Source organism: Chiloscyllium punctatum, chromosome 11 (genome assembly GCF_047496795.1).
Source record: "Chiloscyllium punctatum isolate Juve2018m chromosome 11, sChiPun1.3, whole genome shotgun sequence".
In the NCBI taxonomy this organism is placed as follows: domain Eukaryota; kingdom Metazoa; phylum Chordata; class Chondrichthyes; order Orectolobiformes; family Hemiscylliidae; genus Chiloscyllium; species Chiloscyllium punctatum.
This window is the reverse complement of record NC_092749.1, coordinates 90692194-90719975: the sequence shown is the minus strand read 5'-3', so window position 1 is coordinate 90719975 and position 27782 is coordinate 90692194. Positions and strand designations below refer to the sequence as shown.

At 39.9% G+C, this 27782-nt stretch overlaps 1 protein-coding gene across 2 annotated transcripts in view; it reads left to right on the top strand.

The window, feature by feature from the left end:
* Positions 1 to 26739, top strand: part of kat14 (lysine acetyltransferase 14) — a 47820-nt gene extending 21081 nt beyond the window's left edge. For both annotated transcript variants that reach the window (XM_072581228.1, XM_072581229.1), the window contains 6 exons: positions 2749 to 3165; positions 16505 to 17070; positions 18874 to 19010; positions 19136 to 19311; positions 25506 to 25696; positions 26245 to 26739. In XM_072581228.1, the coding sequence (XP_072437329.1) occupies positions 2749 to 3165; positions 16505 to 17070; positions 18874 to 19010; positions 19136 to 19311; positions 25506 to 25696; positions 26245 to 26418 (1661 nt within the window). In that variant the 3' untranslated portion in view covers positions 26419 to 26739. The remainder of the gene's footprint in view (positions 1 to 2748; positions 3166 to 16504; positions 17071 to 18873; positions 19011 to 19135; positions 19312 to 25505; positions 25697 to 26244) is intronic.
* The last annotated feature ends 1043 nt before the right edge of the window (positions 26740 to 27782 follow it).

Genomic DNA, 27782 nt, shown 5'->3' with positions numbered 1-27782 from the left:
TTTTTGAAATTATATTTTAGCACCAAAACAAAGAATAAAAAATCATTGAAAAGTATCAGCCCTTAGACAACTGTTTGGGAGCCAACCAAAAGTATGTTCTGAAAATATTTGAATTGTAATCTAGAGCCCAGCGGTCTGTTTGACATGTCTGAAATTGGGGTAACTTTCTTTGCCCTATTTATTTCTGGATGACTGTTGCAAAATTGGTTCGAACAGGACAGAAAGGTCCCTATTTTACTTGTGTCTTTTAAACCCTTGGGTGTTTTTTCTAATCAGTAAAACTCTTGATGTGGGGCACAATGTGTTTTTTTTAATAAACAAACATTGGGCACTTCATAGTAATTAGTTAGCCCTTTGTATGTCATGTGATGTTGTTTTGGGATTGCTTTGTGACTATCTGGCAAAACTACTTTTGCCCAGTTGCCAAGGGAGGACTTTGTGCAATAATTCTTCATCTAAATGGCTTCTTTTGGTTGTGTTCATTTGTAAAACAACAGTGGTACATTCATTTACTCTGCATTCCTCATAACAGATCTGTCCATAACGTTGAACTTTGTTATATATTAGCAGGTTTGTTTTTAGTTTTCTTGGGATCTTTCCCAAAGTGTTATTTTCAAACTTGCTAATTATTTATAATTTTCAATGTGATTTTTCTGGTAATGACAAATCAAGTAGGAGCTGCCATCATCTATGTGGCTTAAGTTGTAGGACAGAGTGTAAGCTCTTGCCTCGAAGCTGGCTTAAGGAAGTCTGGGGAGCTGAGTGGATTTTTCTCCCTGCCTTAATACATTATTGTTTGTCAAATTTTTATTGTAGGCAAATCCTGTGCACGAATCCATGTTTAAAGTTCTGATTTTATTTTTGTACTCATATGTTTGGGTCCTTTTCCTAATTCTGTTTAGCGATTCACTTGCTTTTTGGGATAGAATTGGATTGGGATTTTGCATTCTATTTAGACCAAACACATTCATTGCATTTATCATTTTTCTGAGATTTTGATGGGAAGCTTGCTCAATTCTTGTGGTTATGGTGTTGATAAAAATATCTGACTCTCTCATTTTCATTTTCTTTGGGGGTTGCTATATTTCCTTCTCTTTGTGTTTCTATCTCTTTTTTGCTAATCTTTTTTTCTTACTCTACTTTTGTTATTACCCCCATTTTTGTGTTACTTCCCATGTATTTCACTGTCATGCTTTCTGTTTGATTTTGCCTCTTGTTTTCTTCTATTATCTGCCAGCTCATCTGTCCCTTTTCTCTCTGCTATTCTTTTGTTGTAACTTATTACCTTCCAACATTCTGTGCTATTCAACTATACTTCTGTTGTTCTCCCTTTTATTTGTCTACTTTCACTTTCTGATTTTAATTTGTTACTCTTGTGCAAAATATTTTTTACTCTCATTTTATTAGTCAGTCTTGTCCCTTTCCAAATCTTATTCTTGGTTAGTGTGTTTTCCTTTGACATCCATGCTTGTGTTAGACAGTGAATTCTACTTCCCTTGTTGTCACAGCAATCTTTTACAATTTTTTTTTGCCTGTAATGGTCATTCCACTTTATAATCTTTTGCCTTTGGTAGTTTCACTGAACTCAACTCCTTTTTGTTGTTTTGTGCAAGATGTCTCTGTGACCCCAGGCCCTCCCACCAGCACTTCAGTAAATGTTCTGTTCACGTGATTGAAAACATAAATGGAAATTGTGTGTAATTGAAGTTACCGCAAAATTTTGACCAAAAACCAAGTTTGCAGGTGGATTAGGTAGCTACTGCTCAAAGTCATTATGCACAGTCTTTTTTTCCCAGCAGAAGTCAGCTGCTTGTAGATGAAACTGGATACTCAGCTGTTATGTTTCACTTTCTCTTGATTCAGCAGATCAATCCTTACTCAACAGGAGGAGTTTTGGCTGTTTAGCAGTTTGTGATCACTAACGCAATTAAATACCTCAAGGAAATGTTTTAAGCAAAGGGTAGGCTGTTCTGGGATTATATACTAATAAGTTCTTTTAAATCAATATAGTGTTCAGTGCAGTAATTGAATATATTTTAAGGCAACTTTGCACTGCTTCATAATACCTGTGATCCTGCAATGCAATAATTCTGGCTGCTTTGTTTGTTTTCAGGCACATTGTTCGATCTAACACATTAATATTTCTTGTTTTGTTAATATAATCTTTAAATTCTAACATTCAAGCATGACCTTTGCATGAAAATCAATACAAAGTGCTTATTTAATATTTCTATCATATCTAATAAGCTTTTACCTGTCCCAGTGAGCAAATATAGACTTTAATAGTTCACTTCACAAGACTAATTTTAAGAAGTTCTATTATTTCCAGAATTGTTGACAGTCTTCTTTTCCGTTCTCCTGAGAGCTGATCGACAGCAGCTTTTATTTTCCTTAGTGTACCTAGTGCTTTTCCATACCATGCACCTTTTTTGTGTACTTAATTTGACTTACACATTTATGAGCTTGGTTTTAAAAGTATTTTACTGATATTCTGCATCAGATTCCATCCAGCAGAATTATCAAATTTAGCAATTTCTAATTGAGTGCTGTTTTACTACTTGTACCCTTTTGATACTACTTGTGTGTTGTATTTAAGACTGTTTTACTATTTGTGCAATCCTGCAATGCACCGAGATTCGTCAGTGACACGTTTTGGTTTTTATTCATTTCAATGGCAGAGGAGATGAGTTGCCACCATGAACTAAATAAAATATTTTATCAAGTGTGTTGATTTTCTTCACTTTTCAGCTGTCAAGCCTCCTTTGGATCCAATTATTACAGTGGAAGGACTTCGAAAACGAGTGAGTCGGAACCCTGTAGAAACAGCTATGGAATTAAAAGAGAAACGATCCCGGACTCAGGAGGCTAAGGACATTCGGCGTGCTCAAAAGGAAGCTGCTACATTCATTGACAGGAGCACGTCATCAACCCCAGTAAAGTTCTGCAGCCGAACTCGTAGGTCAGAATTGATCCTGGAAAAAGGGGAAGTAATCGACTTTTCCTCCCTGAGCTCTTCAGATCGGACTCCACTTACTAGCCCCTCTCCATCCCCCTCACTGGATTTTTCAGCTCCTGGGACCCCACTATCTCATTCAGCTACTCCTAGTCTCTTGTCTGAGGCAGACCTCATTCCTGATGTCATGCCTCCCCAAGCACTGTTTCATGGTAAGACCTCATTTGGTAGTGGTGGATTATGATGATTGCTCCTTATACTAGAAGGTGATTGGATGTGTCTTCCAGATAGATCTCTAAGGCCCACCTTCCCTTGGAGGTCATGTTGAAAGGTTCCAGAACAGCAGAGGGCTTAGGTGTGCGACTTCTTCTCCATCCTGTAACTATAATCGCTTAAACAAATGATCTGTTCACAATCTTCTTGCTGTTAATAGGACCTTGCTATATTGGCAATTTACTATTGCATTCTCCCTACATTTCAACAGTGTTCATACTTCAATAAGTATTTTGATGGCTATAAAGTTCTTTGGATTGTACTGAAGTTGTGAATGATGCTATCTAAGTGTGCATATTTTAGGTACAATGTTTAATGTAAGAAAACTTTCTTGGGGTGGATTGAAATGAGATTAGCAGGGGGATGAGATCCTGTCAAGTATTTCAGAGGGGAGTGAAGCTGAGATGGGTGAATCTGAAAGTCAGAGGAAACAAAGGCTAGATTAAAAAGAAGTGAGTTTAGCAAGACTGAATGGAATATATTTGAATACAAGGAGCCTGAGGAATGATATATATCAGCTGTGGATACAAACAGGACGCATAGAGTATGATATTGTAGGCTTGATAGAGGCTTGCCTGAAGATGGAGAGGATTGGTAGCTCAATATTCTTGGTTTATATGATATTCAGACAAGATTGGAGGATACTAGAATATTAGGGGGTCATAAAGTTGATCAAGGACTCAATTATGGCAGTGAGGAGGGATGATATTTTGGAAGGATCATCAAATGCGGTACATGAAAGTAGACTCTTGTTGGGGTATATTATAGACCCCCAACAATATGGGATCCATAGAGGATCAAATGTGTAATCAAATTTTGGAGAAATGTAAGAATAATAGTTGGGGATTTTAACATCCAGACATTAGATTACTTACAGTGTGGAAACAGGCCCTTCGGCCCAACAAGTCCACACCGCCCCGCCGAAGCGCAACCCAACCATACCCCTACATTTACCCCTTACCTAACACTACGGGCAATTTAGCGTGGCCAATTCACCTGACCCTGCACATCTTTGGACTGTGGGAGGAAACCGGAGCACCCGGAGGAAACCCACGCAGACACGGGGAGAATGTGCAAACTCCACACAGTCAGTCGTCTGAGTCGGGAATTGAACCCAGGTCTCTGGCGCTGTGAGGCAGCAGTGCTAACCACTGTGCCACCGTGCCGCCCTAACTGGGATGGTTTTAGTTTGTGAGGTAAAGAGGGAGCAAAATTCTTAAACTGTGTCTCAGAGAACTTTTAATAGAAAGTTCAACAAAGGTAATATTGGGAAAAGTGGCCTGACAAGTGGAATGTATGTTTATAGGGAGGTATTTTGGTGATAGTGGGAAGTTAGATTTAGGATAGTTATGGAAAAAGAAAGGATGAGCTGGGAATAATATTTCTAATTTTACAAAGATAAGATGCAATTTGGCCCAAGTGAACTAGGAGCCATTACTTGCAGATAAACCTGTGTCAGAGTAGCAAGAGACATTCAAGGAAATAGCAAGAGTACAGGGCAAATGACCAAAATCGAAGAACCCTAGCTGTCCAGAGATTAGCTAGGATTCAGGAAAAAGAGAAGCTTGTGCAGATACCAAGTGCTCAATATGACAAAATCCCTAGCGGTGTATAAAAAGTGAAAAATAAAACTTAAACGGGAAATTAGGAAAGCTAGGAGAGTGCATAAGAAAACATTAGTGGGCAGAATAAAAGAAAACACAGAAGATTTTTAAAAATTACATAAAAATCGAGTGTAATTAGGGAAGGAGTATGGTCCATGCGAGACCACAGAGGTAAATTGTGTGTTGATTTGGAAGACATGGGGACAGACCTCAGTGAATAATTTGTGTCAGTCTTCACTGTCGAAAGGATGACCCATGTATAGATATCAGAGTGGGGAATTGTAAAAATATTAGAATAAATTACTGGAGACAGAGAGGAGGTGCTAAAGGGTTTAGCATCTTAAAAGTGGAGAAATCCCCAGGCCTCATTGATGCAAGAAAGGATGTATTCGGGGCCCTGGCAGTAACTTTCAAATATTCTGTTGCCACAGATGAGGTACTGGAGGACTGCTGAAGTCCCATTATTACAAAAGGGAGGAAATTGCAGGTTAGTAAACCTAACCTTAGTGATGGGGAGTTATTAGAAAGAATTCTGGGGGATAGAGTATATCTGCACGTAGAGAGACATGTAAGAGTTGGGGATAGTTGGCTTGGTTTTTTTAAGGGAATGTCATGTTTGACAAAACTGATTGAATGTTTTGAGGAGACAAGTGTTGAAGTTGTGGTCTACATGGACCATAGCCAGACTTTTAATAAGGACTGTCATGACAGACTGGTTGAGAAAGTTAAGGACATGGGATCCAAAGCAAAGTGGTGCTTTGGATCCAAAATTGGCTGAGATGCATAAAGCAAAGGGTAATGGTGGAGAGATGCTTTTGTGAATGGAAGTCTGTTTCCAGTGGGGTTTTGCAGACACTGTGCTGATGTCCTTGCTATTTGTGGTTCATATGAGTGATTTGGACATAAATGTAGAGGGTATGATTGAAAAGTTTGTGGATGTCATGAAATTTGGTAGACTGGTATATAGTTAGATGGAAAAGTATAAACTGCATTGAGATATCAATGGACTGATCAGGTGGACAGAGCAGTGGCAAATGGAATTTAACCTTGTTTCCTTAGCCAGAGTTAGGAAGAGCAAGGCATATACTATGAATGGTAGGACCCTGAAAAGTACTGAAGATCAAAGGGTCCTTGGTGTATATATGCACAGATCTGTGTAGGTAGCCAAACAAGTAGGTAGTTAAGAAGGCATATTTAATACTTGTCTTTATTAGTTGAGGGGTATAAAATACAGGAGTTGGAAGATAATGCAGTAAAATGTTAATTAGGCCACAGCTGGAGTACTGTGTACAGTTCTGGTCACCGTATTATATGAAGGAAAGTGATTGATTATACAAAAGGGGGTGCAGAGGAGATTTGCCAGAATGCTTTTTGGGCTGGTCGGTCTGAGCTGTGACAAAAGATTGGATATGTTATGCTTTCCTTAGACAAGGGAAGGTTGAGGGGGAATCTTATAAAATTCTAGAAGACTGAGTGGCATAGATAGGGTGGATAGGAAGGCACTTTTTCCACTGTGAAAGGGTCAGTAACAATATGGTATAGTTTTAAAAGTAAGAGGCAAAAGGGTAAGACCAAAGTTGAGAAATTTTATCACCCAGAAGGTAGCAGGAGTTTGGAATTCACTGCCTGGAAGAAAGATTGATTTGGAAACTCTCCCAACACATAGGCAGTCTTTAGATATTCATTTGCATTGCCATAGTCTGCAGAACTATGGGCCAAGAGCTGAAAATGGGATTAGTGTAGTCAGATCTTTGCTGACTTGCAATTGGAAGGCATCCTCTGTGCTGTGAATGTCTATTAGCCTGTTTTTAATTTGAACAAAAAAAGAGTTTCAGATAAGCAAATAATAAAATTTCTTGAAGTTGTATTTTCTGGGATATCGCAACTGCATTTTTGGCTTCTCCTTTAAAATGGAAAGTGAAATTACTTATTACTACAGTCTCCTCTTGTACAGTAAGACAGGGCTGTAAGACTTTTCAGATTCCTCTTAATAGATTGTATATCATAATAAACTTTACTTAGTAAATATAGAGTGAGGTGAGTAAAGGCAGCTGTCATTAAATTGCTCTTTTGGCTTTAAACGGAAGTTGTTGTGAAAATATTAAAGTCTGGTAAACACAGAGATTTTAAAGTTTGAGATTGGAGAATTTACAAGATGAAAGAACTTGAAAATTATTTAGTGTATTTCATCACTTCAGGATGTTTTAAAACACTTTTGAAAAGTATTTCATTGGTTGTAAGTGTAGTCTTTAAATATTTATTCATGGGATGTTGGTGCACTAGCATGGTAAACACTTATTTGCCCAGCTCTAATTGCACTTGAGATGATGCTGGTGAGAAGTCTTGAATTGCTGTAGTCCATGTATAGGTACACCTAAAATGCGAGTTTTGAGATTTGTAGCTCAGGTTGTGGGTTTGGATGTAGTTTGCTCGCTGAGCTGAAAGGTTCATTTCCTGACGTTTTGTTACCTTACTAGGTAACGTCTTCAGTGGACCTCATGCAAAGCAATGCTGAACATTCCTGCTTTCTATTTATATGTTTGGGTTTCTTTGGGGTGGTGATGTCGTTTCCTGTGATGAAGTCACTTCCTCTTTTCTCAGGGGGTGGTAGATGGGGTCTAACTTGTGTTTGTTGACAGATTTATCAACAAACACATAGAGTTAGACTCCATGAGAAAAGGAACAGGAAGTGACATCACTGGACATGACATCTCCAACCCAAAGAAATCCAAACATAAATAGAAAGCAGGAATTTTCAGCATTGCTTCATGTGAGGTCCACTGAAGATGTTACCTAGTAAGGTAATGCAAAGTCTGAAAATGAACCTTTCAGCTCAGCGAGCAAACCTAATCCAACACCTAAAATGCTGTTAGGGAGGGGTCTTCAATATCTTGACCTAATAACTGAAGGAATGGCAATCTGTTTAAGAGTCAGGATGATTTGGAAGGCGTTTCATTGGGAATGAGAGAGACTCGTGGTTGGTGTGTTGCCTCCAGTGATGTCTCGGATCGTGTTTTCAGGATCCTTAAGGGGGAGAGGGGGCAGCCCCAAGTCAGAGTCCACATAAGCACCAATGACATAGGTAGGAAAATGGGTGGTGAGTCAAGGAGCTAGGGTGGAAGCTTAGAGCTCAAACAAACGAAGTTGTTATCTCTGGTTTGTTACCCATGTCATGTGCTAGTGAGGTGAGGAATAGAGGGAGGGAGAACAATTGAACACGTGGCTACAGGGATGGTGCAGGAGGGAGGGCTTCAGATACCTGGATAATTGGAGCTCATTCTGGGGTAGGTGGGACCTCTACAAACAGGATGGTCTACACCTAAACCAGAGGAGTTCCAATTTCTTTTGGGGGGAGTGGGGGGATGTATTGCTAATGCTCTTTGGGAGGATTTAAACTAATTCAGCAGGAGGATGGGAACCTGAATTTTAACTCCAATACAGGAGATTGAGAGTAGTGAACTCGTGAATAAGATTTCAAGGTCGCAGGAGTGTACCAGCAGATAGGAAGGTGTTTGAAGTATGTCTACTTCGACACCAGCAGCATTCGGAATAAGGTGGGTGAACTTGCAGCATGGCTTGGTACCTGGAACGTCAATGTTGTGGCCATTTCGGAGACACGGATAGGGCAGGGACAGGACTGGTTGTTACAGGTTCCACAGTTTAGAGAAGGTGGTAAAAGAGGAGGAGGTATGGCATTGTTAGTCTAGGACAGCATTATGGTGGCAAAAAGGAGGTTTGATGAGGACTTGCCTACTGAGGTAGTAAGGGCTGAGGTTAGAAACAGGAAAGAAGAGGTCACCCTGTTGGGAGTTTTCTATAGGCCTCCGAATAATTCCAGAGATGTAGAGGAAAGGATTGCAAAGATAATTCTTGATAAGAGTGAGAGTAATAGGGTAGTTGTTATGGGGGTCTTTAACTTTCCAAATATTGACAGGAAATGCCAGATTTCGAATACCTCAGATGAGTCAATTTTTGTCTATTGTGTGCAGGAGGGTTTCCTGACACAGTTTGTAGATAGGCCCACAAGAGGCGAGGCCACATTGGATTTGGTACTGGGTAATGAACCTGGCCAGATATTAGATTTGAAGTTGGGTGAGCGCTTTGGTGATAGTGATCACCGTTTGATTAAGTTTACTTTAGCGATGAAAAGGGATAGATACATACCGCAGGGCAAGGATTATAGCTGGGTGAAAGGCAATTAATGATGCTATTCGGCAAGATTTAGGATGCGTAGGATGGGGAAGGAAACTGCAGGGGATGGGCACAATGGAAATGTGGAGCCTGTTCAAGGAACAGCTACTGCGTGACCTTAATAAGTATGTACCTGTCAGGCAGGGAGCAAGTGGTCGAGCGAGGGAGCCGTGGTTTACTAATGTTGAATCACTTGTCAAGAGGAAGGAAGAGGCTTATGTGAAGGCTCAGTTAGGGCATTGGAGAGTTACAAGCCAGGAAGGACCTGAAGAGAGAGATAAGAAGACACAGGAGGCGACATAAGTCTTTGGCAGGTAGGATCAAGGAAGACCCTAAAGCTTTCTATAACTATGTCAGGAGTAAAAGAATGACGAGAGTAAGATTAGGGCCAGTCGAGGACAGTAGTGGAAAGTTGTGCATAGAGTCTGAAGAGGTAAGAGTGGTGTTAAATGAATATTTTTCCTCCGTATTCACACAGGAAAAAGACAGTGTTGTCAAGGAGAATACTGGAATACAGGCTATTAGACTAGATGGGATTGAGGTTCATAAGGAGAAGGCGTTAGTAATTCTGGAAAGGGTGAAAATACATAAGTCCTCTTGGCCATTTACGATTTATCCTAACCTTCTCTGGGAAACTAGGAAGGAGATTGCAGAGCCTTTGGCTTTGATCCTTATGTCGTCATTGTCTACAGGAATAGTGCCAAAGACTGGAGGATAGCAAATGTTGTCCCCTTGTTCAAGAAGGGGAGTAGAGACAATCCTGGTAATTATAGACCAGTGACCCTTAACTTCAGCTGTGGGTAAAGTGTTGGAAAGGATTATAAGAGATAGGCTTTATAATCATCTAGAGAAGAATAATTTGATGAGGGATAGTTAACATGATTTTGTGAAGGATAGGTTGTACCTCACAAACCTTATTGAGTTCTTTGAGAAGGTGACCAAACAGGTGGCTGAGGGTAAAGCAATTGGTATGGTGTATATGGATTTTAGTAAGGTATTTGATAAGGTTTCCCATGTTAGGCTTTTGTAGAAAATACAAAGCCCTGGGATTGAGGCTAATTTAGCAGTTTGGATCAGAAATTGGCTAGCTGAAAAAAGACAGAGGGTGGTGGTTGATGGGAAATGTTCATACTGGAGTTCACTTACTCATGGTGTACTGCAAGGATCTGTTTTGGGGCCACTGTTACTTGTCATATTTATAAATGACTTGGATGAGGGTGTAGAAGGATGGGTTAGTAAATTTGTGTTTGACACTAAGATTGGTGGAGTTGTGAACAGTGCAGAAGGATATTGCAGGTTACAGAGGGACATGGGTAAGCTGCAGAGCTGGGCTGAGACGTGCTACATGGAGTTTAATGCAGAAAAGTGTGAGGTGATTCACTTTGGAAGGAGTAACAGGTATACAGAGTATTGGGCTAATGGTAAGATTCCTGGTAGTATAGAGGAGCAGAGAGATCTCTGTGTCCATGTGCATAGCTCCCTGAAATTTGCCACCCAGGTTGATAGGATTGTTAAGAAGGTGTATAGTGTGTTAGCTTTTATTGGTAGAGGGATTGAATTTTGGAGCCATGAGATCATTTTGCAACTGTACAAAAACATATTGCATACAGTTCTGGTCGCCGCATTATATGAAGTATAGAGTCATAGAGATGTACAGCATGGAAACAGACCCTTCGGTCCAACCCATCCATACCAACCAGTTATCCCAACCCAGTCTAGTCTCACCTGCCAGCACCCGACCCATATCCATCCAAACCCTTCCTATTCATATACCCATCCAAATGCCTCTTAAATGTTGCAATTGTACCAGCCTCCACTACTTCCTCTGGCAGCTCATTCCATACACGTAAAAACATTGCCCCTTGGGTCTCTTTTATAATCTTTCCCCTCTCACCCTAAACCTATGCCCTCTAGTTCTGGACTCCCCGACCCCAGGGAAAAGACTTTGCCTATTTACCCTATCTATGCCGCTCATAATTTTGTAAAGGTCGCCCCTCAGCCTCCGACGCTCCAGGGAAAACAGCCCCAGCCTGTTCAGCCTCTCCCTGTAGCTCAAATCCTCCAACTGGCAACATCCTTGTAAATCTTTTCTGAACCCTTTCAAGTTTCACAACATCTTTCCAATAGGAAGGAGACCAGAATTGCACGTAATATTCCAACAGTGGCCTAACCAATGTCCTGTACAGCTGCAACATGACCTCCCAACTCCTGTACTCTATACTTTGACCAATAAAGGAAAGCATACCAAATGCCGCCTTCACTATCCTATCTACCTGCGACTCCACTTTCAAGGAGCTATGAACCTGCACTCCAAGGTCTCTTTGGTCAGCAACACTCCCTTGGACCTTTCCATTAAATGTATAAGTCCTGCTAAGATTTGCTTTCCCAAAATGCAGCACCTCGCATTTATATAACTCCATCTGCCTCTTCTCAGCCCATTGGCCCATCTGGTCAAGATCCTGTTGTAATCTGAGGTAACCCTCTTCGCTGTCCACTACACCTCCAATTTTGGTGTCATCTGCAAACTTACTAACTGTACCTCTTATCCTTGAATCCAAATCGTTTATGTAAATGACAAAAAGTAGAGGACCCACAGGGCACCCCACTGGTCACAGGTCTCCAGTCTGAAAAACAACCCTCCACCATCACCCTCTGTCTTCTATCTTTGAGCCAGTTCTGTATCCAAATGGCGAGTTCTCCCTGTATTCCATGAGATCTAACCTTGCTCACCAGTCTCCCATGGGGAACCTTGTCAAACGTCTTACTGAAGTCCATATAGATCACATCTACTGATCTGCCCTCATCAATCATCGTTGTTACTTCTTCATAAAAACTCAATCAAGTTTGTAAGACATGATTTCCCATGCACAAAGCCATATTGACTGTCCCTAATCAGTCTTTGCCTTTCCAAATACATGTACATGTACATCCTGTCCCTCAGGATTACCTCCAACAACTTGCCCACCACCGAGGTCAGGCTCACTGGTCTATAGTTCCCTGGCTTGCCCTTACCACCCTTCTTAAACAGTGGCACCACGTTTGCCAACCTCCAGTCTTCCAGCATCTCCCCTGTGACTATCGATGATACAAATATCTCAGCAAGAGACCCAGCAACCACTTCTCTAGTTTCCCACAGAGTTGTCGGGTACACCTGATTAGGTCCTGGGGATTTATCCACCTTTACCCATTTCAAGACATCTAGCACTTCCTCCTCTGTAATCTGGACATTTTGTAAGATGTCACCATCTATTTCCCTGCAGTCTATATCTTCCATGTCCTTTTCCACAGTAAATATTGATGCAAAATACTCATTTAGTATCTCCCCCGTTTTCTGGGGGTCCACACAAAGGCCGCGTTGCTGATCTTTGAGGGGCCCTATTCTCTCCCCCTACTCTTTTGTCCTTAATGTATTTGTAAAAACCCTTTGGATTCTCCTTAATTCTATTTGCCAAAGCTATCTCATGTCCCCTTTCTGCCCTCCTGATTTCCCTCTTAAGTGTACTCCTACTTCCTTCATGCTCTTCTAAGGATTCACTCGATCTATCCTATCTATATTTTACTAGTTTAAATCCTCCCTAGCAGTTCTTGCAAATTTCCCTGCCAGTATATTAATCCCCTTCCAATTTAGGTGCAATCCGTCCTTCTTGTACAGGTCAGTTCTACCCCAAAAGAGATTCCAATGATCCAAAAATGTGAATCCTTCTCCCATACACCAGCTCCTCAGCCGTGCATTCACCTGCTCTATCCTCCTATTCCTGCCTTCACTAGCTCATAGCACCGGGAGTAATCCAGATATTACTACCCTTGAGGACCTCCTTTTTAAATTTCTGCCTAACTCTCTGTAATCTCCCTTCAGAGTCTCAACCCTTTCCCTTCCAATTTTGTTGGTTCCAATGTGGACAATGACCTCTTGCTGGCCCCTCTCCCCCGTGAGAACACTCTGCACCCTCTCTGAGACATCCTTGATCCTGGCACCAGGGAAGCAACACACCATTCTGCTTTTTTGCTGCTGGCCACAGAAAAGTCTGACTGTACCTTGGACTACAGAATCTCCTAACACAATTGATTTCTTGGAACCTGACGTTCCTCTCATTGCATTAGAACCAGTCTCAATACCAGAAACTTGGCTGTTCGTGCTACGTTCCCCTGAGAATCCATTACCCCCTACATTTTCCAAAACAGCATATCCACAAAAGACTCCTGCCCTAGGTACCTATCTCTTGCCCTTCCTGGAGTTAACCCATCTATGTGAGTGTATCTGAGACTCTTTTTTTTTTCCCCCCCCCACCCCACCTTTTCATATAACTGCCATCTATCAAATACTGTTGTTGTTAAAAATTCCTCATTGTCTCTCCAATCGATCCATCGATCTGATAAGATTCACATCCAACGGCATTTATGGCAGATATAATCCACAGTAACTCTCTTTAAACTCCCACATCTGACAAGAAGTACATATCACTCTATTAAAGGCCATTTTTGCTCCTTCACAATCTACAGACCCCCAAAATAACACCATCTTATTCCTCTACAAAACACTGCCCCAGGTTAAATTAATAGTTATGGCTTATATTTTAAGTTTAATCAAGAGACTTATCTCCAAAAACATATAATCAAGAAAGAACCCACTCTACTCACTACTGCAGCCTTTCTATTGGACAGACTTAAAACAATGATTAACCTATCTGATTCTGTGTTGTGAACTTCGCCCAAACCGGTTCCTCCAAGATTAGTTGTGAAATTCACTGTTTGTTAATTTTTCCCAGACCCACTCCGATGTCCAGCGACACGTGAATTCAAATAGCAAAGGCAGTAACTCTGCAGGATCTCTCTCTCTCTCCCTCCCTCCTGCAATGATCTCACCACATGCTTCCTTTGTTCTTCTCTCTTTTAAAACTGCTGTTGTTTTGACATTTTTTTTCCAAAGTTCCAAAACAATGCAACTGCACATAAAACAGTAATTGCTGCTCCTGGAATTCGAGGAAATCACCAAGCATTAGAAAGGGTGCAGAGGAGATTTACGAGGATGTTGCCTGGCATGGAGGAAAGGTCTTATGAGGAAAGGCAGAGGGACTTGAGGCTGTTTTCATTAGAGTGAAAAAGGTTGGGAGGTGACTTAATAGAGGCGTATAAGATGATCAGAGGATTAGATAGGGTGGACATGGAGAGCCTTTTTCCCTCTGGTGATGGCTACAATGAGGGGACATAGCTTTAAATTGAGGAGTGATTGATATGGGACAGATGTTAGAGGTAGGTTCTTTACTCAAAGTAGTAAGGGTGTGGAATGACCTGCTGCAATAGTAGTAGACTTGCCAACTTTAAGGGCATTTAAATGGTCATTGGATAAATATATGGCTGATAATGCAATAGTGTAGGTTAGATCAGCTTCAGATTGGTTTCACAGGTTGGTGCAACATCAAGGGCTGGAGGTGTCTCTCTTGTGCGTGCTCTCTTTTTCTCTCTCTCTCTCTCTCTCTCTCTCTCTCTCTCTCTCTCTCTCTCTCTCCCTCTCCACCCACCCCTCTCTCCACCCTCCCTGCAGAAATGTTGTTGGTTTAGCCTCTTGCAAGCTGAGAATGCATCATCTGTTGTGACATTAGCAGGTGACAGGAGTCTGCTAACAGTCCCTCCAAAGCAGATAGCTGTTGTTGCAAAATAAGACAAAACGAGTTGAGCAGCAGCTCATTGTTTGACAAAACACGTACAAACTCCTTCGCATTCCTGCTGAGGTGTTTATTCTTGGGAGTCTACCGGAGTAAATGCCTGAATCTTTAGAACATAATGAACCCTTTAAAACCTAAGACCTGGTGTATTAAATTAATATTTAAGTAGAATTTTACCACATTTTACATTTGCATAAATATAATAAAGGCTTCAAGTTACCCCAAGTTAACTCTCAAAACTAACAGTGAAGCTGCATAAGGAGTTGCTTTCACAACCTACCTTAACCTTGGTCAAAGAAGTAAATTTTAACTTGAAGTGGAGAGAGAAGGGTAGAGAGGCCATTTTTATCAAGGTCATTCTAGAGCTTAGGGCTGGCAGAAGGCATAGTGTTCAAGGTGTGATTGAAATTGGAGCTGCAGAATAGGCTGAAATTGTGGGACCACAGATATCAGAGTGTTTTATGACAGGGAAAGTCAAGGCTTTGGAAGGAATTTGAAAACTAAGAGGAGACTTTCAAAATTTAAGTATTTCTGAGGAATCATCCATTGTTGGTCAGCGACTACAGGTCTAATTAGTAAATCTGTTGACCTAGCAATGTGCTTTCACATTAGGTTTACAGCATTTTTATTAATAAAGAGAGTAACTTTTTATAAGAATGTTCTCCTTCTGCATGTGGCAAAGATTGGCCACAGATTTGATCCAAAATCATTTATCCTCCTGATTTTTGTTTATATGGGAGAAATACTTCTGTAGCATATGACTACTTAGTAACTGTCAGCCAGAGTTTTCCAATAAAATCCCACTTTGTACTAAGCACCCAGATTAGGTGTTAACCTGGAATGTCTGTAAGGATTCCATTTCCAGTACAAGTACAGCCAGTTGTGTGCATGTGTTCAGTTACATAGCAACAGTCTTTTTACACATGGATCTGTTATGTTGGGCCATTGCTGATGATATTTTCATCCATCCAAAGACATAGGCTAAAAGACAGCAATAAATTCTTCGAAATGTGTAGAACTGCCTTTAAATAGAAACTGTTTAGGATTGATTTGGTAAGTATCCTGTGCACATTTAGGCTTGGATTACTATTGTACAATTTTATTACTTAATGCAATGTTTGGTCTGTAAACATTGGCTGTATAGCTGCCTCCTTTGTCCAAACTTGCACCAGTGACTAGGATGAGAATGTGAAGATTTTGATGTGGACAGAAGTGTCAAAGGAGCATCTGAGGGATGAGTCAATCTATTGCTACTTGGGTATTATGGTAGTTTGAAGCAAAAACAAAAATTGCTGGACAAACTTAGCAGGTCTGGCAACATCTGTAGAGAGAAAGCAGAGTTAATATTTTGGGTCCAGTGACCATTCTTTAGAGCTGTTCTTTTGGTTTTTTTTATGGAAGTGAGAAGTATCAATTGATAGGCAGTTGGGAGTTTGAAAAACCAGTTATGCATGGCATGAGGAAGAGGTCTTTCCTAGGAGTGGCACAAAAGAAGGTGGTGTTTGAAAGAGTTTGTGGATATTAAGGGTAGTTGCCAGAGATGCTATTGGCAAGGAAGCAGGAGTCCATGGGAAACAGGAAAACCAAGTTGGAAGCTGTGAACACAGGTAGACTTTCTCGCTCTAAAACTCTTCCTCATGCCATTCGTAATTGGACTTTCAACCTCTAACTGGCATTCAAATTGGTATAGTTTGTCTTATTTTGTTTTCAACAATATGTCAAGTTAAAATTTGTCATTGTGTAAGGATCCAGTGCGATCCAGAAAAAAAAAAGACTGAATCGATATTGGAAGTGAGTATTTTACATTTCCTCCTCTGTAGATGATGAAGAGGGTGATGTGGATGGTGTTATTGATCCTGGAATAGAATATGTGCCACCTCCCAATGTGACCAGTGGCACCATGATCATAAGCAGGAAGAAAGTAAAAGCAGATGAACAAATCAAGTGTGATGTGGAGGAGGATGAGGAGAGAGCTGAGAAAATGGAAGCTGATATTGAAGAACCCGAGGATGCCATTGAACTGTCTCAATTTAGCGTTCGAGACAGGAAAAAAATCCAGACGGAGAAAGTAGTAGAGGTGCCTGCTCCCAAGTGTATTGCCCTCAGTATGTATGATGAGAGACTTCTACTCCGAAGGCTAGAAGCTTGTCCCCATGCAGTAGCCTTAAGTTTAGAGGCCAAGCGACTGCGCCGCAAACTGCTCGTGAGACAGGCCAAAAAGGAACGTGGTTTGCCCCTCTTTGACCTGGATCAAGCTGTTGAAGCTGCAGTGTCATTGGTTGGTGGGCAGTATGGAGCAAAGGAAAGTGACCATGCCCAGATACCAATGGATGTTGGGACCTTTCGGACCACTAGTCAAGACTTCCGGATTTTGGACCGGTACCAGGTGAGTGAGGATAGTAGCAAAATAGGCGAATATGCTTTTCCTTTCAGTATCATCAGGTTTTGAGATTGTGTAATAAAGCATGACTTGTTTATTAGTATGAGCTGTATGAGTTTCTGATGACCTGAGGGAACAAATACTTAAGAAACCTATTTACAGATTAATTTTATTCCTTCAATTTTTTTCTCTTCCAGTTAATTCAAATGATTCGGCTGATGGGCTATGGCAGCAAGAAAAAAATTGCACTCAAACAAGCAGAAAGAATGCCGGAGAAACTCAGCAGGTCAGGCAGCATCAGAACGTCTTCAGAAGATTCAAAACATTTGTGTGTTTCTATTTCCACAGATGGTGCCAGACATGCTGAGCTTCTCCAGCATTCTTTATTCTTTGTAATTACTTCAGATTTCAAACAGTATTTTGCTTTTAAAGAAATTGCATTGTGTTGCTTCTGAATGTAGTCTTGATTTCTGCAGCAATTTTGATATAAGGTGATTGTATCAGACTGTGTTCTCATTTATGCATTCATCAGTCACACTGCTATGCTATCATAGAGAACACAAAGATTAAGCCCATGTATCATTAAATTGATAACAGGTTGGTGACACAAATCAATTTTAGGGTTTATTAGCCAATGAAAACTCGCTTTTAAAAGTGGCACTTCATGACTTAAATAATTCAAACAATGAAATATTAAATGACAGAAAAGGAGGCAGAGTTGCATCCGTTTTGAGGGGTAAATTGCCAAGGTTCAGAGATTACAGGATTAGCATGTCTGAGGTAATCATTTAAATTTGTGAATTAGTAATAAGGCTGCTGTTGCTGACACCAAGGAGCGTGCACATTAGCAGACATCTCTCATAGTAACAAGTATTTACCAATTAAGATACACTTGTAATAAAATAGTTTAAGTTCTACATTAAATTTTAATTTTGAAGAATCAGCTCAACAGCATGCACAATCATGAATCATTTGTGCATTGGTGTTAACAGACAAATCCTGATAATAAAGCAAAGTTCTGGGAAAGAATGGAGAGCTGGCCGAGTTGGATGTTTCTTTTAAGGACAGCCCATCTCAGTCACAACACTGGACACTACCACTGTTTCATACTTTGTGTTGTTATTTGTTTTCTACAAGAGATGATTTATTTGAATAAGTTTGGTTTTATATTTGTGGTGATCTTATTTATATTGGATACAGTCCTTTATTTAACATAAATGCACAGACTGATGTTTGTTTTGTATTGGTATTACAACAGGACGGAGTTCATGGAAATGATTTGCCAAAGTTGTTTTTTTTTAACTAAGCATTGTTGTTGTTGTTGTTCTTTTGTCGTGCACTTGGATCTTCCACCATCTTCCAATGAGTTTGTGGCTGATCAAATGACTGAAGGTTGTTTATAAGATCTCACCTCCCAAAGATATCTACCCCAACCCCAACCCAGAAAATGTTGACCTCTGGCTGGGATACTTATTTTTGGGATACCGATTGACCTCTACTTGCACGTCCAAGTGACTTTATCTGTGAGCTTGATCATTGAGCCATTTCAGCAGATACTGCATTTGTTCTCATTTGATAAGTATGCATGGATTTCCGATGGGAAATCAAGGTAAAGAACTGTGGTTGACCACCTTGCCCACCTTCCAAGTGCACTGACAAGCTGGGAAGTACCAATCTATCTGAGGTTGGCTAACATCATTAGACCAGGAACCTTCCAGATCACTAACTCGCTGCTTCAGCTGACAAGCACTCAGGGTCTCGTGTTTGGCAGGAGTGTTTTTGATTTTTTTTATTACTGATTCTTTGCAGATGTCTTTCTCACACATGAAAGGATATCAACAACAAAAGACAAAGTTTATACACCGACTGATTGGATCAGGAGACATGTTAATGAACCAAAGCATCATCAGCCCCTACACTTCGCGAGTCCTCAAACCATATATCAGGTATAGATTTCTCCTAGAAGGTGCAGTTAGATTTCTCATGGTTTTGTGTGCTGAAACTTTCAGAGGGACAATTGCTACAGTTGCTATTTCACAAAGTGAGTATCCGTTTTGTTTTGAATCATTAGGCGTGACTTTGAATGCAATCCACCTAAACTACAACTACTGGCCGAAATCCGGGCCTATCCAAACCGGAATGATCCTACTTGGAAAGCAGAAGCTGATGCCCCTGTTGATTACTGCTATGTCTGCCCTAATTTTATTCCTACAATAAACTCGATGTGCCATGAATTCTTCTGGCCAGGTATTTTAAATCCTTTCTTTATACAGTGAAATATCATCCAACTTCACTCTGCTGTAGACTTGACGCAAAGATGAGTACTATTAAATGGAACATCATTGATGTTTAAAATGGTGCGGAGGATGCAAAAGAATATGGAGAGATTTAAACGAGTGGGCAAAATGAGGAGGCAGATGGAATATAACGTAAGAAAATGTGAGATTATCCACTTAAGGTAGGAAGAATAGAAAACGACGATATCATTTAAATGGACTAATATCTATACGTGGGTTTCAATGGGTGGGTGGCATTACACACAAATCACAAGGTGAAAGTAAGGCAGTCTTACTTGAATTTGATAGGTGAGATCCCACCTGAGTTACTATTAAGTTTTGGTGTTCTTAGTAACTAAGAGGGATATACAAAGAGTTCTGCTATAACACCATAGTCACATCCCAGCGAAACCTGACTTCATAGAAATAATGAAACCTATGGGAAAAGTGGGGTTAGGGGCAGACCAGCAAAGAATGTCATTCACGATCGCTCAAAAATCACCCAAAAGTCTAACACAAAGTATAGCACAGCCTGAATGAAGGTTGAAATCATATTTATTAACAAAAGTAAATTTAACATAGGTTTTTAAATGTACTAAGAAAGCTGCTCTCCACAGGACCTTGGCAGCTGACATTGGCACATGTGCAGAATAGCAAGAACATTGGTGCATGTGCAGAGATTTCGGTGGGCACATTGGCGCATGCGCAGAATGAAGTGCGCACACGCTGATCCCTGCTGGAATTGCGCTATTGCCAACGGAAGTAAGCATTTTCCAAAATACCGTTCCCTCATTTGTTAGTGACGGTATAGCCAAATCGCGCTTCTGAAATGCATGTCACCTCAGAACTACCTGTACTTGTCACAACGATACACTCAATTGATTGCTACATTAAGGGCATTTTTCTATGACGTGAAATTGAATGTACTATATAAGAACAACTTTGGTTGATGGGAGGTGGGCATTGCTGACTAGGCCAGAGGTGGGGAACCTTTTCATGTTGGAAGGCCGCATTATGTTAGTTGTAATCTAATAAGGTCGCATCCAAGAAACTTCAATTATATATTCTTCAAAATTCACATTATTTTGTAAAAATCTAACTACTATGTACTAACTAACTTAAAAAAAAATGAAAAAAAATGTTAATTCTAAAGTTAACTAACCTTTTAATGACTTTGTTGTGACTGCTTTTGGTAGGAAAGCATTTGAATATTTGGTTGCAACGTGGAGGTCTGCAGTTTTAGCTGATTCTCTAGATGGATATCCGTCATTTGTGACCTTAAGGGCATCTTGATTTTGGTTCAGTAGGAGAATATAGATATTAATAAAAAATAAAAGATTTGTTCTGCAAAATTTGGATTCATTCAAAAGGCCACAGACAATGGCCTAGAAGGCCGCCGCAGGTTCCCCACCCCTGGATGAGGCCATCATTTATTACCCATCTTTAATTGCCCTTGAGAAGATGGTAGTAAGTAGCCTTCCTGAACCACTGCAATCTTTGGGCTTAGAAACACCAAAATGTTGTTAGGAAGGGAGTTCCAGGATTTTGACCCAACAACAGTGAAGGAAGAGCAACATTGTTCCAAGTGAGGATGATGTATGGTTTGGAAAGGAACTTGTTCTGGTGGTGTTCCTCAGCATCTGCTGTCGTTATCCTTACTAAGTGGTTGGTGTGGTTGAAGAGCCAGGATGATTGGAGATAACATGTAAGTCCTGTAGATGATACCCTGCCACTGTGTGTTGGTGGTGAAGGGACAGAATTTTGAAAGTGATTAAATGGGTGTTAATGAAATAGGCTGCTTTGTTCTGGCTGGTGTTGTGCTTCTTGTGTATTGTTAGAGCTGCAACCTAGGCAATAGTTTTCCATCACATTCTTTACTTGTGCCCTGGGGAGACAGGTGGTGAGTTACTCACCACAGAATTCTTAGCCTTTGACCTGCTCTCACAGTGAGGTATTCATGTGACTGGTCTAGTCCAGCTTATTATCGATAGTAAGCCCCAGGATGGTGATATTGTGACATGCAGTGATGCTATGCTGTTGAACATTAAGTGGATATGGTTAGATGCTCTTGTTTAAGATGATTGTTGCTTGATACTTGTACGGTGCACACGTTACTAGCTACTTTACAGCCCAAGCTTGGATGTTGTCCAGGTATAGCTGCATATGGCTGTGGACTGCTTCGGTATCACAGGAGTCGAGAATAGTGTTGAACATTGTGCAGTGAGAGGTGACTTCATTGAAATTGACAGGTAGATGCTAAGAGATTGATTCTGCTGCCTGCAGAGAATGGAACTAGGAATCCGGTCAGTCATTAAGTGCTTTCATTCTTTGCAATGTTGTGGATCTTTGGGAATTCTATCCCAAGGTGTTATGGATGCTCTTTGGTGATTACATTCAAGATTAGGATCGATAGATTTTTGGGCACTGATGGAATTAAGGGAGATGACAATAACACAGGAAAATTGAGTTGATCTCAACTTGTTTTTCCCTGGTTATCCTTTTGCTCCTAATAAACTTATAAAATGCTTTTGGATTTTCCTTTATTTTATCTGCCCTTTTTTCTTCCATGTTCACTCTTTACTTTCCTAATTTCTTTTTCAAGCAACCCTTCCATACACTTCTTGGGCTTCTGGTCTTTTGAGCCCTTGGTAGTTATCATAAGCTCTCCTTTATTTTCCTATCGATTCTTTGGACCTGTCCTGTTTTTCATCTTTGTGAACGAGTTGGCCCTGCAATCTTTTTTCCTTTTTGAAAGACTTCACTGCTGTGGTGCAGATTTTCCCAGTCCACTTTGGCTCAGTCCTATCTTATCTTATTAAAATTGGCCTTTTCCCAATTCAGAGCCTTTTATTTCCAGTTCCACCTTTGTCCTTTTCCACGATTACCTTAAATTTTACTGAGCTATGGACATTATCACTGAAATCCTGCTATTCTGATACTTGTACCACTTGCCTGGTTTTGTTCCTAAAATTAATCAAGCACTTTCTGTTTGTTGGCTTAAAAAGGCCCCTGGGCACATTTGGAGAACTCTGCCCCCTCTTAAGCATTTTATACTTTGTCCATTCCAGTTATTGGAGAAGTTAAAATCCCCCATTATTATTACCTAACATTTTTACACTGCTGTGAAATTTACCTCACTGTCAACAACACCTCTAAATTAGATAGCTGAAAATCAGAAAATCTTGTCATTGTTACAGTGCAGTAAAAGGCTATTTGTCTTAGCGAGTTTTGAGATTTGTAGCTCAGGTTGAGGTTCTGGATGCATGTTTGCTCACTGAGCTGGAAGGTTCGTTTTCAGACGTCTCGTCACCATGCTAGGTAACCTCTTCAGTGAGCCTCCGGATCAAGCACTGGTAGCATGGTCCACTTTCTATTTTTGTGTTTAGGTTTCCTTGGGTTGGTGATGTCATTATGTTACCTTTTTCTCGGGGTGGTAAATGGGATCCAATGACAAAACACATTGACTTGTATCCCATTTACCACCCCCTGAGAAAAAGAACAGGAAATGATATCACCAACCCAAGGAAACCTAAACACATAAATAGAAAGCGGGCCATGCCTCCAGTGCTTCATCTGGAGGCTCACTGATGATGTTATCTTGTGGGGTGATGAAACATCTGAAAACAAACTTCCAGCTCAGCGAGCAAACCTACATCCAGGCTATTTGTCTGTTTGAGCATTTTATCTGTCTTTCCCCATAATGCTGCTTGTTTTTAATTCCGATAATCATCTAGTATCCTCTTGAATGTCTTGATTAAACCTGTTTCTGCCACAGTTCCAGGCAGTACATCCAGATCCTAACTAGCTACTTTGTGAAAAGGTTTATTTCTCAAATTGCATTTGCTTCTTCTACAAATTAGTTTAACTCTGTGTCCTGTTTTCTTGATCATTTCATGAGTGGGAACAGTTTCTCATCTACTGTTATCATCTAGTTGAGACTGGAAGGGATGCCTAAGACTAAATGGAACTAGGACATTAGGTGATGGTTGTCAGATAATTAAAGGATAAGTGGGTGAGCACTAACTGGGTTTATGTATACAGAGGTACAGGTAGTTGCTGCCCTTAAAGTTTGTGGACTGAAAGTAAAAATGTGACTAGAAAAGTGAATGCTTATATGCTGTCTAACCAGCATTTAACAACTGTCAAGACCGCACACCATCTTGAAAAATTCTTTCAAATATCTTCTGAGCCCTTTTATTCTCCAAGGAAAACAGTCCCAACTTCTTCAAACTATCTTCATACCTGAGGTTTCTCATCACTGGAGCTATTCCACTAAATCTCTTCTACACTCATGTTCACATCCTTCCTCTAACGTGGCAGGATATTAAAGCTCATAATCTCTAGACTAATCACAATGCTATGTGGTATTGTGTATAGGAAAAGTGGATAGAGCAGATGGTTTAAGGTTTGGAGCATGTCGAGGTCTTTGGATTCCTGGGTTAGTTTCTGGAAAAGATGGGACTAGTACAAGCCCAACAGGGTTGTGTCTGATTTGAAACAGGACTAACATCCTGGAAACAGTGCTTTGTCAGTGCTGTTGGTGGAATTTAAACTAATTTGGTAGGGGGATAGAATATGGTGTGCAATTATAATGGGGTGATGCACAGACAAGCACTGGCTGGTATGGCATATATAGTCAATCACTGCAAGACTCAATGGCATATATTTTAATGCTAAGAGCCTTGCAAGTAAGGCAAATAAATTAAGGGTGCTGATTAACACAGGGATATGATATCATTGCTATCACAGAGACATGGTTGAGGAAGGGGCAAAAGACTGGCAGCTCAATACTCTGGGCAGTATAGAATCTTCAGGCAAGACTGGGAGAGTTGCAAAGAGAGATGGTGTTGCAATATTGATAAATTAATATATTATTGCAGTAAGAGGATGATATCTTAACATGGTTCTTCAATTGAGTAGAACTTAAAAACAAAAAGGGAGTAATCACATTGCTAGAAGTATACTACAAAGCCTCAAACAGCCAGAGAGGGGAGGATGGGCAGACAAGTTTTAGAGGAAGGTCAGTCAAAGATATGTGTTAAAAGGCAGAGAGGTAGTTAGAGATAGTGAAGATTAGGAAATGAATTCCAGTTCTTAGGGTCTTTGAAACTGAAGGTATAATCACTAATGGTGGAGCAATTAAGACTGGAAAAACTCAAGAGACCAGTTAAAAGAAGCACAGTTCTATTGGAGAATTATGGGGCTTGAGGAGATTAGAGAGAGGGATAGGGTGGCAAGAGAGGAACTTGAAAATGAGGATGAAAATTCTAAAATCAAGTTGCTAGGATCCAATGAACATAGAGTTGAAAACTGCTAGATGGTAAATAAGGATGCAGGCAGCAGAGTTTTGGATGATCTGAAGCTTGGTTGAATCATTAAACCTTTGACAAGATTAGATTCCTGATATGTTATGAATTTTCCACATAACTTTATTATATCACGTAGCAGCTGGCTGCGATGTGACTGGTGGAGACCAGAGAGCACAGAGGTTCCACAACATTCCTGCACATTCGCAGCTAAAGAGGGTTTCTTTTTAAATTGAGAGTGAAGCGAGATAAATTGAAAACAGAAACTAAATATTACACAATTAGATTTAATTTTAACTACTGATGGCTGCTTTGTAATTTAATGGGAAAAATGTTTGCTGAATTCCAGTGCTTAAATAGAATTAGATAATTGTGTTAAAATTAACTGAATAAATTTGTCCTGATGAATATGGTTCTCAAGGATATCAAGATTTCATGGTGGAAGGTTTACTTCAACTTTGCCAACAAAATCCAACTTGTAATCCTTTAAAGGAGCTATGTATCTGTTTGTGTGTAATATATAATATATATTTATATTTGGGATGCTCATAACCTGCTCTGGTGTAGTCTATGAGAGGCAGACAAAAACAACTTATATGGAGATTATTCTGGTATAATTTGTTAGTGAAGGAAAGGTCTGGGCAAAATTTTTTGATGAAATCTGCTAAAAGTGATATTCCAAATATTATTTCCTTATTTTATTTATGGTATCTGAATGTCATTTTGGAAGTATCAAAGACATTATTGTTATATGACAGCAATATAACTGTTCAAAATGCCAATGCCACATTATACTCTGTACAACTTGAATCTAGTTTGTAAACATTTAATGATATAATCTTACTTTTAATCCACACAGGCATTGACTTGTCAGAGAGCCTACAGTACCCAGATTTCAGTGTTGTTGTCCTCTACAAAAAAGTTATTATTGGCTTTGGCTTCATGGTTCCTGATGTGAAGTACAATCAGGCATATATTTCTTTCCTGCTGGTTCACCCAGAATGGAGGAGAGCTGGGATTGCAACCTTCATGATTTACCACCTCATTCAGGTTGATTTTGTTGCATTGTTAAACTGTATAATGGTAAAATTTAAGATCTGTTTAAAATTTGAACTTTCTTTGGAACATATAACATGCATTACTATAACCACAAAACATGCCCCTTCATCATTGCCATTACTCTTTCAGACTCCACAGTTATCCGTAGCCAATTTTGATGTCTAGGCATCACATCATTGTGCTCATTCTACTAACAGCTCAGTTTCTGGGCTTATAAAGTCCCTGCGTCTTAGTGCAGGACAAATGGAGTCTGTGCTTCGGAATAATTTGACATGTGCATCTTTGCTTAAAATTATTAAAGTGATGAATGCCTGCAGTGATTTTCATGTTTTCCTACGCTAATGTAGATGAAAGATGCATTAAACCATTTTTCCAGAACTCCTTTATCAAGTTTGTAGAGGGCACGTAAGTGAATACTTATTCCCCACATTCAAGTAATATATTTTTTGTCAGGTTGAGTGTACAATTTTACATCATTGTTGTTTTTTGAAAGCAGTTTTTGTTTACCTGCAAATTCACATTCTTCTCCTACTTCACAGACTTGCATGGGAAAGGATGTGACTCTCCATGTCTCAGCCAGTAACTCTGCTATGCTGTTGTATCAGAAGTTTGGGTTCAAGGCTGAAGAATACATCTTGGATTTCTATGACAAGTACCACCCCTTGGATAGTAAGCAGTGCAAACATGCGTTTCTGCTCAGATTGCGAAGATGATCTTGTGAAAGCCATTACATTAAAGAATTTATTGAAAAGATCTTGTGCTTTGAAGAGTTCAGCCCTAACCATACCTCCTTTGATGTGAACTTATAAAACACAGACAATGAAGCTAAAGCAATGACCCCATTATGACTTTTGATCATGTTCTGAAAAAAAAATTAGGATCTGTTTTGCAAAGCCATTCTGGCACAAAACATTAGAAATTTTACACAGAATTCACAGTTGGCCAGCAGCAAATGAAGAATTCCCGTTAAACCTGTGTAACATGCTGCAATATCTAAAGCCATCAGCAGAACAAATAAAGGGAAAGAACACAAATTGCCATTTGTATTTCTTTCAGATGAGTCATGTAGATAGAAGTGCATTAGAATTTTGTAAATAATTCCTTAGATACTTTGCACTTTACCTGCATATTGGTGTTACCCAGGTATTTGTATTCAGTGCCAGCAAGTTCTTTAAAAGGTTATAGTTTGACCCCAGTAGTAATTCTGTACCATCAGCTGAATCCAACTTACTGTTGCCAGCAATCCCATTTTTATGATTGTATATGGTGGATTGAGGGTAGGTGGTTTGAGGACAGGTGAATCTGACACATCTTTGCTCCGAAGGTAGTACAGCTCTATCCGCAGCTTAGAACATACAGACTGAAAGAACTAGCAAGTGATATAATGCTGTCAATAATTTCAGGATATCCTGAAGTATTTACAGCTAACGAAATGCCGTTGAAGTGTGGTCACTTGTAGGAAATGCACAATTACTGCATAGCAAGATCCCACAAATAGCAATGTGATAATGATCACAATTTGTTTCAATGATATTGGTTGAGGGTTGGCCAGAACAAGAAGAACACACACACTCTTCAAAATATTTGAATAACTGCATGGAATGATTTACATCTGCGTAAGAGCAGGATGGCCTCTGTTTAACATATGAAAGAGAGCATCTTGAATTGTCCAGCATGTCCTCCATTGCATGCAGTGCCAGTGTAGAATTTGTGCTCAACTCTTAAGTTACAGCCTTCTGACCAAGGTGAAAATTTGAATCATTGATTGTTTAAAGGTTAAAAGCAACAATGTTACAAAAGTCCTGAAGTAAAATTAACAAGAAACCAGTTGAGAACTCTGATTTCCATAATAGATTTTCTTGCTAATGTCTGACCACACTCTTGTCACATTCAAGAGGTTAACTTGAAAAGCAATGTGTTTGATGTTTTAGGGTTCTTACTAACCAGAAGCAGATGAGGAACACTTAGTGGGAGGTTGGATTTTTGTAAACTACTTTGTATTTTATTTTATTTCACAAGACACAATTCTGAAAATAAAAGAATCAAGTTAGATAAAGATTTTTATTTTATACTTATT